General features: G+C 30.8%; 3 protein-coding genes across 3 annotated transcripts; 1 reads left to right on the forward strand and 2 right to left on the reverse strand.

Annotated features, from left to right (window-relative positions):
* On the forward strand, positions 1-988 carry LOC105768381 (norbelladine synthase). Its single transcript, XM_012588273.2, has 2 exons — positions 1-338; positions 419-988. The coding sequence occupies exons 1-2, from the start codon at positions 86-88 to the stop codon at positions 697-699; spliced, it is 534 nt and encodes a 177-aa protein (XP_012443727.1). The 5' UTR covers positions 1-85; the 3' UTR covers positions 700-988.
* A 309-nt stretch (positions 989-1,297) lies between these two features.
* LOC105768378 (protochlorophyllide reductase, chloroplastic) lies at positions 1,298-3,082 on the reverse strand. Its single transcript, XM_012588268.2, has 5 exons — positions 2,924-3,082; positions 2,732-2,830; positions 2,116-2,647; positions 1,675-2,033; positions 1,298-1,589 (listed from the first exon to the last, which is right to left on the reverse strand). Exons 1-5 carry the CDS (start codon positions 2,975-2,977, stop codon positions 1,434-1,436), a joined length of 1,200 nt encoding a protein of 399 aa, XP_012443722.1. The 5' UTR covers positions 2,978-3,082; the 3' UTR covers positions 1,298-1,433.
* A 10,376-nt stretch (positions 3,083-13,458) lies between these two features.
* LOC105768380 (uncharacterized) lies at positions 13,459-15,801 on the reverse strand. Its single transcript, XM_012588272.2, has 3 exons — positions 15,595-15,801; positions 14,054-14,259; positions 13,459-13,968 (listed from the first exon to the last, which is right to left on the reverse strand). Exons 1-3 carry the CDS (start codon positions 15,682-15,684, stop codon positions 13,701-13,703), a joined length of 564 nt encoding a protein of 187 aa, XP_012443726.1. The 5' UTR covers positions 15,685-15,801; the 3' UTR covers positions 13,459-13,700.
* Positions 15,802-16,410: the final 609 nt, after the last annotated feature.

A 16,410-nucleotide genomic window follows, 5' to 3' on the forward strand; every position in this document is an offset into this window, starting at 1 on the left:
TCATATCTCTATATTTAAACACTGCAAATTGTAGAAATACAGAAATCATAGAATCATTCCAAAGGTTTAAAAACAAAAAAGAAAAATGTTGAAGCAAACTTCTTTTGTTTTCTTTGTTCTTCTCATTGGTTGCTACATTAGAGTTAATTGTGAGGAATTAAAGCATCTTACCAATGAGGTTGAAGTGAATGTGCCTGCAAATCTGACTTGGGAACTTTATAGGCACCTTGGGATCTCAAAACTTGCTGCTCAACAGCTTAAACATGTTATTCAACGGATTCAAGTTTTGAAAGGTGATGGTGGGGTTGGAACTGTTCTTAAACTCACTTTTGTTCCAGGTACTTAAACCAGGTTTTTCTTTTATCAAAATCCATGCATTTTAATGAACTTGATGATGGATTGTTTCAATATGAATCAGGGAATTCAAGTTATACTGAGATATTCAATGTGATTGATGACCAAAAGAGGGTGAAAGTGGCACAAACTTTAGAAGGTGGATGCCTTGAGATTGGTTGCTCGATTCAACTGGTTCAGTTCGATATAATAGAAAAATCCCCGAGCAAAAGCATCATAAAATCTGATATTTCATATGCTGTCAAGAAAGAATTTCAAGCTAAGGATCCAAAGCCTAATATTCAATGCTTAGCAGCTGTTGCACAAGTTGCAAAGTATTATCTTGAGAGAGCAAATTGGGCTTAAAATGCCCTTCATTAAATTGGTGTTTTTGGGTTGAATTTTGTAATAATAAATTTAGCAATTGACATTTACATTTTCTGTTAATTTAACTATTATTCTTTTTTAATTAATTTTTTTTAAAATGTAAAATAGTTTTTCTTTAGTAAAAATATTAATTTATTAATTAAATTGACATGACAACATACGTGACTATTCATATGCATTTTATACTTGACATATTACTATTTGTCAAATAAATTAAAAGTCAAAACTTGAAATTCATATAGGTAGATTGTCATACGAGTTGTTGTGTTTAAAATTTAACATTTTAGTCAATATTTAAATTTAACATTTTAGTTAATATTTTTATTAGAAAACATCATTTCGACTCTTTTCAAAAGGACGATGGTCAAATTTAATTAATTTTAAAAAGTTAAAAGGACAAAAACTAGTTAAATAATAATAAAGGCGAAATTGACAACAGATGTAAGAAGGGTTAAATTTAATGTTAGGCTGATGTTGTACTTTTAACATATTTCTAGCCCTATAACATCATAAATTAATCGATATTTTGGTTATGTTTTCTCATTTTCATATTTGATAATGGAAGAGAAACTTGAGATTCTTGCAAATTGGGGTGAGTAAATTTTTTATTGACAAACTGCAACTCACGAAGTCATCTACACTCATCAATGGGATCAGATAAGACCCTTAAGCCATTATCAAAGTTCTGCCGCAAAGCATTCAAGGCTCTAAATTTAGGCCAAGCCAACGAGTTTCTCACTAAGCTCCCATATTTTGCGTGCTTTATCTTGATCACTAGCTTCTTGAGATAACTGGTTCTCGAATGAAGCCGAATCCTTGTTCCAGCTCCAGTAAACACCAGATTTCGTCAAGCTAGGATCGCTCACGACCTACATTAGAAGCAATGAAATTGTGTTAATGCACAAAAGATCATAACCGAGCATTCGCATTCGCTATCTTAGTTTTTGTTTATACCTGAGCGAGTCTTTTTCCGGCTTCCTCTTCGGAGACGAACCCCTTGGTGATGTACTTCTGGAATGGAGGGAAGAGGAGCCTGAACAAAGGAATGTGCTCCCTGAACAAGCCGGTGGTAGCTATGCAACCAGGGTACAATGAAGCGAATGTAATGCCGGTTTCCTCATGGAAACGCCTGTGGAATTCTTGCATAGTGAGCATATTGCAGACTTTGCTGTCCTTGTATGCTTTGGCACCATCAAAATCTCCACCATCAATCATGGCAGAGCTGTTCAGTCCATTTAGTCCACCTGCAAGTCCTCTTAGATCCCCAAGGTTTGCCTTCGGAGGTACATTACCGGCCAATGTATTTGTGTTTCCTGATTCATTCCATGTTAGTACACCAATACCACAATTCATACAAAAATGCTCATTTTGAATGACATTGGTATAGCAAATTACCTGTTATGGAACCGACGATGATGAGGCGTTTCGATGGATAATCGGATTGTTTCAAATCATCGAGCAATAACCGCGAAAGAAGGAAGTGACCGAGGTGATTAGTCCCCACACTAAGTTCAAATCCTTCAGCAGTGAAAGTGGGTTCCTTGGCAGTTGGTTGATAAACAGCAGCATTGCAAACAAGTACATCAAGAGGTCGGCCTGATCGCTTGTAGCTATCGACGAATTGTCGGACACTGTCGAGGGAGGCAAGGTCTAAATGCATAATGGTGTAGTTTTCTTTTGACATTCCAGCAGACTTAGCAGCTCTCTCAGCCTTGAGAAAGTCCCTGCAAGCCATTATAACATGCCATTTCCCAGTTTCAGCCAAGGCCTTCGCAGTGGCTAAACCCAATCCAGAGGAGGCACCGGTGATGATCACACTACCCTTTCTTAGTGTTTTCTTTCCATCCACTGTAGATCTGGTGATGGCTGGTGTTGCAGTGGCTGTTGTTTGGGCTCTGACAGCCCCAATTCTATGGTTGAATTCCCTCTACAAAGGAAAAAAGCTCAATTACAGGCACAAAAACAGCATAAACACCATAGTTGTCCTATTTAAAGAACTCAGAATCCCAACCTTGCATCTTAAAGCAGAAGAGGTGAAGTCAGCTTTGATGTGATCAGAAAGTGACACTCCAAAGAGAGATGAATCCTTGAAAGAAGCACCAGACTTTCCCTACAAATTAGAACCCAAAAATGTCAAAAACCCCAAACTGAATCAGAAAAAAAAAATAAGAACCAGTTCTTCACTACAAAGCCGAAAACAAACCTCTTTTGGTACAGAGAAAGTAGATGGAACCAAAGCAGCAGCTTGTAGAGCCATGTATGTACCACTTTGAAATGGCTGTGTAGTGGACCAAAGTGAAGGGTGAGCTCAGTAGTAGAAAGAAGTGAGTGTTTGTTCATTGTGAGAAACGAGCAAAGATATTAAATAGTGACAGGTATGAAAAGATAAGATAATTAAGGAGGGTAAACTTATCTGCCACATCAATTCAATGTAGCCAATGAGCATTGAGTTTGGGATTTTCTGAAATATTTTAATAATGTTTTAGTCCCTAAGTATGGGGATATTTTGGAGTTGTCCCCACCCACCAAGGATGTTCCACTCCCTGTAGTTATGGGCTGGTTTATCGGAAGATTGAAAGGGATAGGGAGTGGTCTCTGGTGAGGTACAGTGGAATGGATTAGGGAGGTGTTTGAATTTGGAGGGGGGAGCCGATGTTTCTGGAATGAGAGTGGCAATTCGGTCCACCTAGTACAAATCAATAATTTATTAAAAATTTATTAAAAAATTCAAATATATATAATTGATTCAATTCAACCATATCAATTCATGAATTAATTAATTTTTTATTTATTTTAAATTATTAATCGACCGAGAAAATTTATATCAATTTATGGATTATTTTTATATATTTTAAATCAATGATTTTACCTACTAAAGATGAAAAGAGACTTTCAGATTTTGGATTTCAAATTACTTCGCATTCTCTCCATCTAAGAAGAGCATTGCCACTAACAGAGTCGCAGTCAAGGGGTTGGCACTTGGCAAGGACTTCAGTCGCCCTAAAATATAAAATTTTTCATTTAAATTACTTTAAAATTTATAAAAATTTAAATCAGTGAAGGTAAAATTATACTTTGACTCTTAAAATAATAAAATTTTATTTAATATTTTAAAATTATAAAAATATAGATATTAAAATAATAAAATTTTATTTTTACTATCATCAAAATATACAATTTATTTTGGTTGCCTAAAAAAATTTTACATATTACAAATCCCAACCTATGTGTTCACTGTACACAATTCTTTCCTCTGTCCATGTAGCTGAAATTTTGTCGAAGAAGTAGCTATTCGTTGATTTATATTTTTCTTGCTTATTTTAGTTAGGATGAACTTTTTTTAATTTACAAGTAAATTTAAGAAACCACTAAATGTCTTTAATTGGTTAAAATTTAAAATAAACTAAATAAATAAGAAATATAATATTTTCTTAACTTTCCTTATAAAATGTAAGAACTCCATCCCTAGTATATTAAAAAAAAAAGTAAGCTACATAAATGGTGACTCAACTATGCCCGCATTCCTGTTTTGGTCATCCGCCATTAAATCGATAATAGAAAATCTTTTTCTAACTGGTATAACAACACATTTAATCCTCAATACTTACTTACTTTATAAATTTGATCCTAATTCTAAACAATTCAATAAATTCAACCATTCACATTTATAAATCTATCAATTTGATCCTAAAACTTCCTAACCAAACCTTTCAACTTTTAAAACAAAAGCATTCCACATCTATGAATTTAATACTAAAAATATTAAAATAAATGTTTCCCAACAAATTGGAAATAAATTTTAAAAATATGTATACTTAAATAACACAAAGATAGGTGCAACTTAACAAGTAAATGCATCTAAAATAGTGACAAAATTAACAATAAAACAAGAGTTATATAATATCCAAACAATAACAACATAATAGTAGCAAAATAAAAGTGAAATGGTAGCAAAATAGTGAAAAAAAATGAAAATAGAAACAAAATAATAATAAAAAAGCAAGAAAACAGTAAAAAAAACAACAGTTTTTTTTGCATATTCAGGCTGGGTCGGCCCAAGCCAAAAAAGTCTTACTCGAGGCCCAGCCCGTTTTCTAAACAGGCCAGATTTTTTTTGCCCAAATCTATTTTTCGAGCTTATATTTTTACCCAAACCCTCCCACTTTTCGGGCAAGCCTTCGGAATGTGGAATGTGGAATGCCTCTGCTTTTGAAGCTAAAAGCTTAGGTTAGAAAGTTAGAGGATTAAATTGATATAATTTATAAAGGTAAAGGCTTCTATTTATTGAATTATTTAGAATTAGGATCAAATTAATAGAATATGTAAGTAGTGAGAACTAAATATGTTATTATACCATTTAGAAAAAGGTTTTCCATTATCAATTTATCAACGGTTAACCAAAACAAGAACGAATTCAAACCTTAGTACCTAAATTGAACACTTTTAAAGTTGAGTGACCAAAATAAGAATACGAACATAATTGGATGGTCATTTGTATAATTTACCCTTAAGAAAATAACAAAAGGTTGACAGATTAACAATTCATATTACAAGTGGTCCTTCATCACTTAAAAATCATTAAAATCATTATATATTTATAAGTTTTTTATACATTAGATGGGTATAATTGAGTATTAACATTCAGATTCATTGTAAAATTTTGATGGCTAATGTAAGGTCTTATATCTTCTTATTTGGAAGAGAATAATTTAGGGGTTTGGAGAATTCCAAATGCTTTCAAGTGGTTAGACTTTTGATTTGGTAGACTTGTTGGAAGGAAAGAATGTTATTGGGCTTAAGTGGGTTTTTAAAAAAGTACCATGCAAATGGAAACATCAAAAAACGTGAGGTAAGACTGGTAGTAAAAGGTTATTCCTAACATTAAGGCATTGACTTCGATGAAACATTCTCTTTTATTGCTCGTTTTGACACGGTGAGAACATTTTTAGCCTTAGCTGCTAAATTAAATTGGCTAGTGTATCAATTTGTGTTAAATCTTCCTTTTTAAATGTGACTTGGAACAGGAAGTTTGTATTGCTCAACTTGAAGGCTTTATTGTTAATGGCAAAGAAGATAAAATATACAGGTCAAAAAAGGTGCTTTATAAATTGAAGCAAGTACCTAGAGTATGGTACTTTAAAATCGATTCTTATTTTCAGGAAAATGGTATTGAAAGAAGTAATTATGAGCCTACTAAGAGAGATGGTGAAGATTTTTTGGTGGTATGTTTTTTTGTTGATGATATGATTTATATAGGTTCAAACGAATTTTTGTTGCTACATTTAAAGATTGCATAATGAAGAAGTTTGAAATGTTTAACTCAAGTCTATTGCATTGTTTCCTTGGTCTTGAACTGAAACAAGGTGTTGGTGGGATATTTATTTCACAAAGGAAATAAGCAATTGATCTTTTGAAAAGTTTAATATGGCCAATTGTGAGGTTGTTGTCACACCCATGAATATTAATGAGAAGTTGTGTCACGATGATTGAGTTGAAATGGAATGTCACACTTTAAAAGTCTTGTTAATAGTTTAAATTATTCATCTCATACAAGACCATATATTTCTTTCTCTATTGGAGTTGTGTTGAGGTTTATACACAATCCAAGCAAGCTTCACCTTGGAGTTATAAAGAGAATTTTGAGATATGTTATAGGAACAATCTAGCATGGGATTTGGTATTCTAAAGTTTCAAATTTCAAATTAATTGACTTTACAAACAGTGACTGGGCTAGTAGCATTGAAGATAAGAAGAGCGCATTAGGTTTCATTTTCAGCTTTTGGTCTAGAACAACTTTGTGGAGCTCAAAGAAACATGAATTAGTGACCTTATCAACCTCTAAGGATGAGTATGTAGCTGCAACATCTTCAACTTGTCAAGTAGTTTGGTTAAGGAGAATTCTTCCATATTTCAATCAAAAGCAGATAGTTGTAAAGGAGATATTTTAGGATAAAAGATTGTCTATTTTTATGAAAAAAAAAACTATCTTTTCATGGTAGAACCAAACACATCGATATTCATTATCATTTTATTTGAAGCCTTGTTTCTATTTAAGGAATTATTTTGAAGGCTTGTGATTCAAATGAGCAAGTTGCAAACATTTTTACAAAGCTGATTCTGCAAGCAAAACACGACCTTTTTAAGGAAAAAACTTGGTGTTTGTAGCTTTGAATAAGGGGAAGTATTGAACATTGGTTCACCTTGATTCAAAGCTAACCTATTATATTAGAGTTAGTTGAATACTTGACAGAAGGTTTTGTGAAACTTTGTTGCTAATAATCAACTTAGTGGGTTGTTTGTTTTGAGATGTTTTAGGCTTGTTAGTTATGTGTAAGCCTTCTATAGAGGCACTAAATTGTCATCATAAAATTTACTTTTATTTTTTTATTTATTATGCAATTGTTTACCCTTATGCTATTTTATTTTAATAATAAATTAATACATTTTTCTTGTAAATTAATTTCTTATTTATTTTCGAATAAATAAATTAAAATTGGGAAAGAACAATAAGTGGATAGATCTTCTCTTTTGATGGAAGTGATGAAAAAAGGAAGAAGAAATATATTTTTTATTAAAGCATGTTACTATTTATTATGGTTTAAGGGTAAATTTGACCAAAATTATAAAAGAAAAGTATAGTAACATTATTATAAATATAACATTTTTGTTAAAATAAATAAAAAATATAATAGGTAAATTATAGTTGAAATGTTTCACAAACCTCGAACTTGGATAGTAAAACGAACATGAAAATACCCAAAAAAATATAGTTGGAATGTTATTGGAAGAATATATCAAAGAATCAAATAATTTAATTCATTAGTTATTGTTGTTTTATTTTGGATCAAGTAAAATGAACCAAGGTCATTAAAAATAAGGGTAAAATTGTTAAAAATCTCACATTACTACAGGAATATAAGATTACCCGAGAAAGTAGTATTAAGATTACCTCTGTATTTCAAAATCTTGACACTATCGAGAATGTAAGATTACTAACCCAAGGTAATCTTTGAAATTCAAATGAGAGAATGTTATATCGAATTTTGCATCAGCCCAAAGAATGCAATATTACTTAAATCAAACAACTCATAATAACATATGAATGTGTCATATATAACTATTGAATATGGATGTTTTAAAGAAAAATAAGAGTCTGGATGATATAGTAGATAAATCAACTAGGTATGGCAATGGATAACGTGGAATAAGATATTTTCAAATATTTGTTTGTTTTTTGTGCATTCGGATGATATTTGGATTTGAATTTTCTAGTTACTATATGTAACTAGATATTTTAATTGGTTAGTGTTACTTGTCCAAGTTCGAAGGCCCATTTGAAATTTGAGAGGGTTTAGGCAAAATATTAGGCTTGTAAAATGGGCTTGGGCAACAAATTAGGCCTAATGAAAATATAGGCCAGGCTCATGCTCGAAGATTTAGTCGAATTTGTTTCTAAGTGTAATATATGATATTATGTTATTTTTATATATTGTAACAACTCATTTTCAGTAAAATCGGAACAGTGGTTTTGGGACCACAAATCTGAGGTCGGAAGAAAATATGTTTTAATATTATTTTATAGTCCATGATGTGATAGGAGTGTCCGTATAAAAATTTCGTTAAGAAATTTTACTGATTATATGTCTAATTTGCTAAAAAGGACTAAATTGAAAAAGGTGCAAAACTTGTTAATTAAAAGAAATAGTGATTAAATGGCTTAAATTGTGAATAAGGAAGGACTTTAGGCATAAAGTAAATGGTTGAGGCAGCATAAGCATAGAAAAATGAAAATTTGATGTGAAATAAGGGCAAAATTGTAAATTTTGCCAAATTTAAATGAAACAAATGGAAAATTAAAAGATTCTAAACATTTTCATCATCATTTTCAGTTCTAAAATAGACATTGAAGAGGGTTTAAGCTGGTTCTTCAATATTTGCTTCGTGTGAGTCAAATCCTTACCTGTTTCTTGAAATTTTTATATTTTTGTGATTGTTACAATTAGGTCCAATTAACCTTTACCTTAGTTTTTGATTATATTGAAAGTTTTGGAAGTTACCGTTGATGATTTCATATAATTTTAGTTATTAGATGATGAATTTGAGATGTTGATGGGTATTTAAAATATTTTATTAAAGAATTTTGATAAAATCATGATTTAGGGATTAAATTGAAAGTATGTTGAATTCATGGAAAATATTCTAAATTTTATAGAGTTCATGGACTGCTATTGATATATATATGAAAATTTCTAGGCTTGGAATAAGGATTAGATTGTGTGAATTTCATTTTCTGAGCCTAGGGATGAAATTGGAATTAATTAAAAATATAGGGGCAAAATGGTAATTTTGCCTAAGATGTGAATTGGATTGAATTGAATGTAAATTTTATTAAATTTATGTTAAATTCATTCGTATAGATCTGGATGGATCAAATACGAAGTTAAATCGAGGAAAAGAGAAAATAGCAGATTAGTAACTTTTGTGTGCACGAACATTGTCGAGGTAAGTTCGTGTAACTAAATTGTGTATCTTTATATGTTTGAATTTAATGTTGTATATGTTAATTGTATAAATTCCATATGTATGAAATTAATCACATATTCGGTAATACTGGATAAATAATAAATCTCGTTTGGATAAGTGAGATTCGATGGATACAGCTTTCCCGAATTGGTTATGGTCCTGCATCTATTGCGAACACACCACAGCTCGAAAGAGCGTCCCATTATTAGCCCTCTCGAGCTTCCTGTTATATGGTTCCTACGAGCTTCCTATTAATAGCTCTTCGGAGCATCCCGATCGGTTGTGATCCTGCATGTGTTGTGGACACACCGCAGCTATTATGAACGTCCCGTTAAATGGCTCTTCGTGAGCTTCCTAATTATTGGCTCTCCGGAGCTTCCCGATATGGCTCGCTTGAACTTCCCGATAAATGGATATTCGGAGCTTCCTATTAATGGCTCTTCAAAGTTACCCGTTATTGGCTCGCATGAGCTTCCTGATTATGGCTCTTATGAGCTTCCTGTTATACAGCCCGAATAAGCTTTTCATTACATGGCTCACATAAGCTTCCCATTATATGGCTCGAGAGAGAGCTTCCCGTTTATATGCTCGTATGAGCATTCCCGAATATGAATTGACGGTTTACAGCTTTGTACACTTCATGTGTACTACCCTTGTATCCATCAATATTTTAAATGATTTAACGGGTAAAGTTTCAATACGAGATGATATGAATTAAAGATGAATTATTATGAGAAATACTTGAAATATAAATATATGATATGTACATGTTCATGGACACTTGAAGTGATAAATACATTTATGTGAATTACATGACTAACAAGCTTGATGAGGAAGTGTTTAGGAAATTGGCCAAATTGGTTTGAGCATGTTTATTTGCTTACATTAAATGTGAATTAATCGGTAAGTTATTTTCCTGTCATACAAACTTAGTAAGCATTAAATGTTTACTCTGTTTTATTTCCTCTGTTTTATAGTAATTCGGAAGCTCAATTTGGTAGGAAGCTGGTCGGAGCAACATCACACTATCCTTCGGCTCATTTGGGTATAAATAGCAAAATTTCTTTTGGTTATAATGGCATGTATAGGGTAATTTGGCCAAATGTTGGTTTAAAAGTATTTTGTAGTAAATATCCATTGGAATGGCTTGAGTTGAATATATTTGATATATATATATATATATATATATATATATATATATATATATATATATATATAGTGTGGCTTATCATCTTTGTTATGTTGATGAATGGTTTAGAATAACATGATTAGAGAAATATGCATATTTGTTTATATGGTCATTTAGGTATGATTAAATACTTAGGCATATGGGGTGCTATGATATGTATTAAACTTGATATTGGCTTGGTTTGAATGTCTTGTATTGGTTTAAAAATATGTTAAAGTGTTGTTGCAGGTGGAAGACAAGTTTGGCTGAGAAATTTGGCTAGGACACACAGCCTAGCACATGGGCATGTGTTTTGGCCGTGTGACCCCTACACCTATTTAATGCAAATTTTCATATTCACATGGCCTAGCACATGTACGTGTGGCTTGGCCGTGTGACCCAAGTTAGAGAGTTACACGGGTATGCACACGGGCTGGAACACGACCGTGAGCCCTATTTCAAATATCCACATGGCCTGAGACACAGGCATACCTTTTGGCTGTGTGATCCACACAGCCTGACCACACGGGCATGTGTCCCTTGTAACTTGGAAAAATTTTGAGATTTTGCGAAAAATTCTCTAAGTACCCGATTTAGTCCCGACATGTTCCTAATGAATGTTTTGGGTCTCGAGGGCTCATATAAGGGACTTTATGAATAATATCTGACATGAATGTTAAATAATAAGAAATGTTTGTATTTGATATGTTTATTTCGGTAATGCTCCGTAACCCTGTTTTGGCGACGGATATGGGTTAGGGGTTTTACATATATTATGTAATTTATAACACATACAAAAATTAAATTTATAGTAATATATAATACTATAATGTAAATATTGATAAAAAAATTAAAATGAGACAAAATTATCTAAAAAATGTTAAATGCCTATATATAAAATTGTAATAAATGAAAATTATAAAAAATATAAGATATTAAATTAAAATGAATATAAATAGTTTTCAAAGAAATTTAAAATTAATATAGGCGTGGCTAACATGGACTTGGGTTAGCCATTTATATATATAGACAGGTTTGAGCACAATTTTAAGTCCATATTTTGGGTCGGGCGGAGTTTGAACAAACATAAAGTGCATGATTATTGAGAAGTAAATATTTTAAAAAATTATTTTCTGGTATGAACACCTTTATCTGTAATTGATGTGACCATTATTTTTAGGCATACTCTCACATATCTATTATTTGAATTTGTTTTATTTTTGTGGTTAACAAAATAAAATACTTTAATTTTATTTTTAATTTTTTATTTGAATGTCTTATGGACTTACTAAATGTAAATATTTAATGGACTCAAATATTCAATAAATAATTTAGATTTAGATAGTATTATTCTGATATAATGGTAATAATAAATTGATTTATATTTTAAAGTAAAATTGTAGATAGGTGAACTGATATGGTTGGGTGTTCGACAATGAATGAAATAGATACAACATGCTACCGCCATGTCTAGAAATGAGTAATGTATGACTTGCATGATTAGATATCTAGTAATGTTGGTATAATATGGAAAAAAAATGGTAGAAATATTATATAATATAAAATGAAAAGAAATGTGATATGAATATATAAGGTAAAAAGTACTATAAAACCTTGTGTTTTAGTTCTTTTATTGGGAAAATTGGTAAATTAACTTCTATAAGTTAGATAAGTAAACAAAATAACTCCTCTATTATAGTTGCACCTCAAATGCTTATTTTGGTATTTATATATAAGGTATAATAATAAATTTAGCTCTCAACCTTTACATTTATTCAATTTGACCCTGCTATTTTATCGAAGTAAATTAGAAGATTTTAAAACTAATAAGGGTAAAGGGTAAAAAAGCCTTACTAACAAATTAAGAAAATCAATTAAACCCTTTTAAAATTTAAAATTATTAAAAAGCATAAAAGTTATAAACAAAAGTTATAAAAATTTTAAAATTATAAAAGTTTCATTAAAAATAACGACCCAATAAAAGAGTAGAGGTCAATTTTTTAAAAAATCTTATAACCATTAAATTTTATAATTTTCATGATTTGTTTAATAATTTTAAATTTTAAAAGGCTTAATTAATTTTTTAATTTTTACTAAGGTTTTTTTACCTTTCATCCTCTTTAGATTCAAAATTTTCTAATTTACTTCCAAGAAAAGAGTAGGAGTTAAATTGAATAAATGTGTAAAGATTAAGAGCTAAATTGATTATTATACCTTATATATAAGCACTAAATTTTAACGGAGGAACTATTTTGCTCACTAATCTAATATACAAGAACTAATTTGCTCTCTTTTTTCAAGAAAAGAGATATAATGCAATCTAAAGTATAGTATAAGAGGTTTTGTGATACTTTTACCGTGAACATATCAAATTTTGTGTAATACAAATTATTAGCTTGTGAAAAATTATATAAATCTAAAATGCTTTGTGACAAAAGAAAAATACACAAAGACGTCGCAATTAGCTTAAACTAGTATGGTTCTCTACCACGTTTCAAATTGAGTTAATTGTTTCTTGATCAAATTATAGAATAAAATTTGAAAGTTAAAATATATTTCAAATTTCTGTAGTATTTGAGCATTTAGAATTTAGTCTTCCTACTTTAATTTTTAAGAATTTAATCTATTTATTTTTGAATTTAAAATTCAACTCCAATTGTTGACACCATTAATTTTTTTTTTTGCTGAGATTCATTGGGCGACATTTTAAATTTTTTTTAAATACTCATATGGTAACCATGTAACAAAAAAACATTTTAATGGACGCGAATTTAAAAGATAGTTTTAATAGTGTTAACAACTCTTAAAAATTACATTATTATTTTAATCAAAATAAAACATTTGGGCTAATCAATGACATTGTAAAAGTTTACAAGTTGAGGTGTAAAATTATGTAAAAAATTGAAGTATAAAAATTAAATATTAAATTGGAGAGTAGTATAGGAACAAAAATTGAAACTTCACCATTGAGAAGAAAAGGGCTTTCTAAATCAGGCTTGGGTTATGTCATTCGTTCAAAAATACATAACCAGCATTGCATGAAGAGCTGGAAAACAAATGCCAATCTTTTTGTTATTTGATTGTATACAAGAAACTTCACAAAATTTTACAGAATCTTGGACTGGGGACGAAAATGAAATTAAAAAATTTGTGAATATAATATGAAATACGATCTATCTCCTACATCGAAACCTTAAAGAACACGAAAGGGAACTCAAAAAAGAAAAGAAAAGCAGACAACGGAGTAAGCAAAATGATGGCAATGGCATAGAGTTCATGAGGTCATAGCTTATTTGTAGGCTCCCATGCCGACACCGGCCTCTCCGCCGCCACCGTATGGCCGGAAGCTGTTTTCCCTAGCATTTGAGTAGCAAATATAGTAGAACTTATTGACAATAGCAGTCAAGAAAATGAAGGCAGCCCCTGCACCAAACACTCCCTTCCTCAAAGTTTCACAAGACGGTGGCTGCTCGCTGAAGATGGTCCGGTATTTTGTGTGGTATGCATTCCGTACTGATCCGGCCAACAAACATATCTCGGCTATTAGGAAAAATAGCCTGCCATACACATGCAATTCAAAGAATGAGTGAAACCATTCAAATATGTAAAAACCATAAATTTGACCTAAAGTTGGTTACATACCAGCAAACAATGAAATGGATGACTGCCCAAGCCCTTGAACCACTAGGGTTCAAAGCCTTTCCACAGCAAAAGCATCGGCTGGCAACCATTATAAGGGCTTGGCTAGCCATGAGGAACAAAAATGCACCAACACCATAGCCAGTTGCTATGTCTGAGTTATACACACAATAGTTGTATTGAATTTCATTATCCTGCACAATCTTGGCCTGCCATTAAACATATACCCAATGTTAGCTGCTTTGAGTTGAAGCGGAATAAAAAATCCTTCTCAATAATCATGTTGGATATATACCTTTGATCCCGATAAAATTATCATGGAGACCCTTATATTATGAATCAGATTGCATTTTATCTCCTCTACTCAGAAAATAAACAGATTAATTCCTATACATTAGATTAAGGAGCAAATAGGTCTTTCATGTTGAAATTTTTATCCATTTTAATTGTTAACAACTAACATAGCAAACGTCACATGTACCTCGTGCTGACGTGCAAAGACTAATTTTTAACGGTAAAAATGGATGGAAACTTTAACAGAAAAACCAATTTACTCTTTGATCTAATGCACAAGTGCTAACTTGCCCATTTTTTAAGTAACAATCTGACTCATAATACAAGAGCCATCAAGATACTTTTACCCTTTGATTATATATTAGAATACTAGAACGTGTTAGAAGATCAGCTATCATACTTTATATTAAAGTATCATATATGGTACAATAAACAAAAAGCAATATCTTGATTGGTTGTCAATAATTTAGTCAACGTCACCGATTAGATCATAAAATATTGTTTCAAAAGATGAAACAGATTGGCTTCTAAATCTAGCAAAGACTAGTTCTTCCATTAGACCCTGGGGTGAAAAGCCAGTGTGATGGGGTAAATTTATAAAAGTTTGGGGTTCACAGCTAAAGAATTTATAAAAGCTCTGTATTAAAATGGCTTAATTGATTTTTTAACTTCTTGAGAGGAGCAAAAATGTAAATTTTGAATCTAACAAAGGGATTAAATTGAATCATTAACATGTTGGAGCGGCTAAAGTTAAAGCTGAACAATTTAACCAAGGGGACCAGGCACCTTTTTTAAGTTAGTGAAAGAGGATCAAAACCATAAACTCAGATCTATTATTTTTATAGAAATTCAGCTGAGATCTGGTGAAGTTCATACACAATTGAGAATTATAAAATGATGGAATCAATTTCCGTTACTATTTGATTAGCAGAAAGAGAATACATATATATGTATGTGTATGTGTATATATACAGGCACACAAAAGATCAAGCTTGAATACTGTGTTTCTTTTCTTTCCCTACATCGATGGAAGCTCCAAATATCAGAAAATTCTTACATGAAACAAAAAGCGCAGAAAGCTAAAATCAACATTTACCGCTTTTTTTCAAACAAAAGAACTCACTTTCTTTTATTTTCCTTAGTTTTCCAGAAAAAAAAGGTTGCAAACTTTCAGTATACCCAGAAATCGTATGAACTAATTGTAAACCAAAACAATAAAAGAAAGTGAAGGGGAAAGTTAGCAGACTTACAGTGCTTCTTCTTTGCTCAGCTGCAACAGCTAAACCAAAAGCAATGAGATCAAGAACAAATACAGCAATCAAAAGAAGCTTAGAAGCCATGGATGAATATATGGAAAGCTAAGTTCAAGAACCCCAAACAAAGGCTTCTTCTATTTTTCTCTTTGCTTTGTTCTTTCTCTTCCTCAAACTCCCCTTGTAGCTAAATATGCAAGGCAAATGATTAAATTTGAAGGAAAAATATGTAGTTTTTTCTTTTTAATGTATTTTCAATAAGAAAATGACACATCACCTTAACTTTGAAAATGGGTTTTCACCTCTTTGTCAAAAAAGAAAAAATTTATTTATTTCGATTTTATATATTAATTGTAATTATATTCATAAATGAGAACAAAAATAACTTTAAAATATTTAAAATTTTGAAAAATTATAATAATAAATTTAGTTCGTAACATTTATATTTTTTTTGTAGTTTGATTCTTATTTTTTAGTTGAATTAGATTATTAATCTTTTAATAAATGTCAAAATATTTTTTAACGAAAATGCTGATTAAAATTTAATTCATTTAACAATGTTGGTATGATAAAATACATGATAATTCACGTGTATTTCATGTTAATATAATATTATGTCTTTTATATATTACATTGATAAATAATTTAAAAATCATAAAAAATTCAACCAAATAAAATTTAAAAATTAACATGAAATAAATATGAATTGCTCGCGATATTTAAAAATTTAATATTTTAATTAATGTTTATGTTAAAAAAATAATTACTCTATTTTTTTAATGTTGATGATTAAATTTAATTTTTTTAAATATT

This window comes from Gossypium raimondii, chromosome 5 (genome assembly GCF_025698545.1).
Source record: "Gossypium raimondii isolate GPD5lz chromosome 5, ASM2569854v1, whole genome shotgun sequence".
NCBI lineage: Eukaryota > Viridiplantae > Streptophyta > Magnoliopsida > Malvales > Malvaceae > Gossypium > Gossypium raimondii.

Bases quoted from the DNA above. Each gene is read 5' to 3' on its own strand.
- LOC105768381 (XM_012588273.2), top strand. From the start codon at position 86: ATGTTGAAGCAAACTTCTTTTGTTTTCTTTGTTCTTCTCATTGGTTGC. The intron at 339-418 runs GTACTTAAACCA...AATATGAATCAG, and splicing joins TAAACTCACTTTTGTTCCAG to GGAATTCAAGTTATACTGAG.
- LOC105768378 (XM_012588268.2), bottom strand. From the start codon at position 2,977: ATGGCTCTACAAGCTGCTGCTTTGGTTCCATCTACTTTCTCTGTACCA. The intron at 2,648-2,731 runs GTTGGGATTCTG...TTTCCTTTGTAG, and splicing joins CTTCTGCTTTAAGATGCAAG to AGGGAATTCAACCATAGAAT. The intron at 1,590-1,674 runs GTATAAACAAAA...CTTCTAATGTAG, and splicing joins CCGGAAAAAGACTCGCTCAG to GTCGTGAGCGATCCTAGCTT.
- LOC105768380 (XM_012588272.2), bottom strand. From the start codon at position 15,684: ATGGCTTCTAAGCTTCTTTTGATTGCTGTATTTGTTCTTGATCTCATT. The intron at 14,260-15,594 runs GTAAGTCTGCTA...GTTTAATGGCAG, and splicing joins CTGAGCAAAGAAGAAGCACT to GCCAAGATTGTGCAGGATAA. The intron at 13,969-14,053 runs GTATGTAACCAA...TGTGTATGGCAG, and splicing joins ATCCATTTCATTGTTTGCTG to GCTATTTTTCCTAATAGCCG.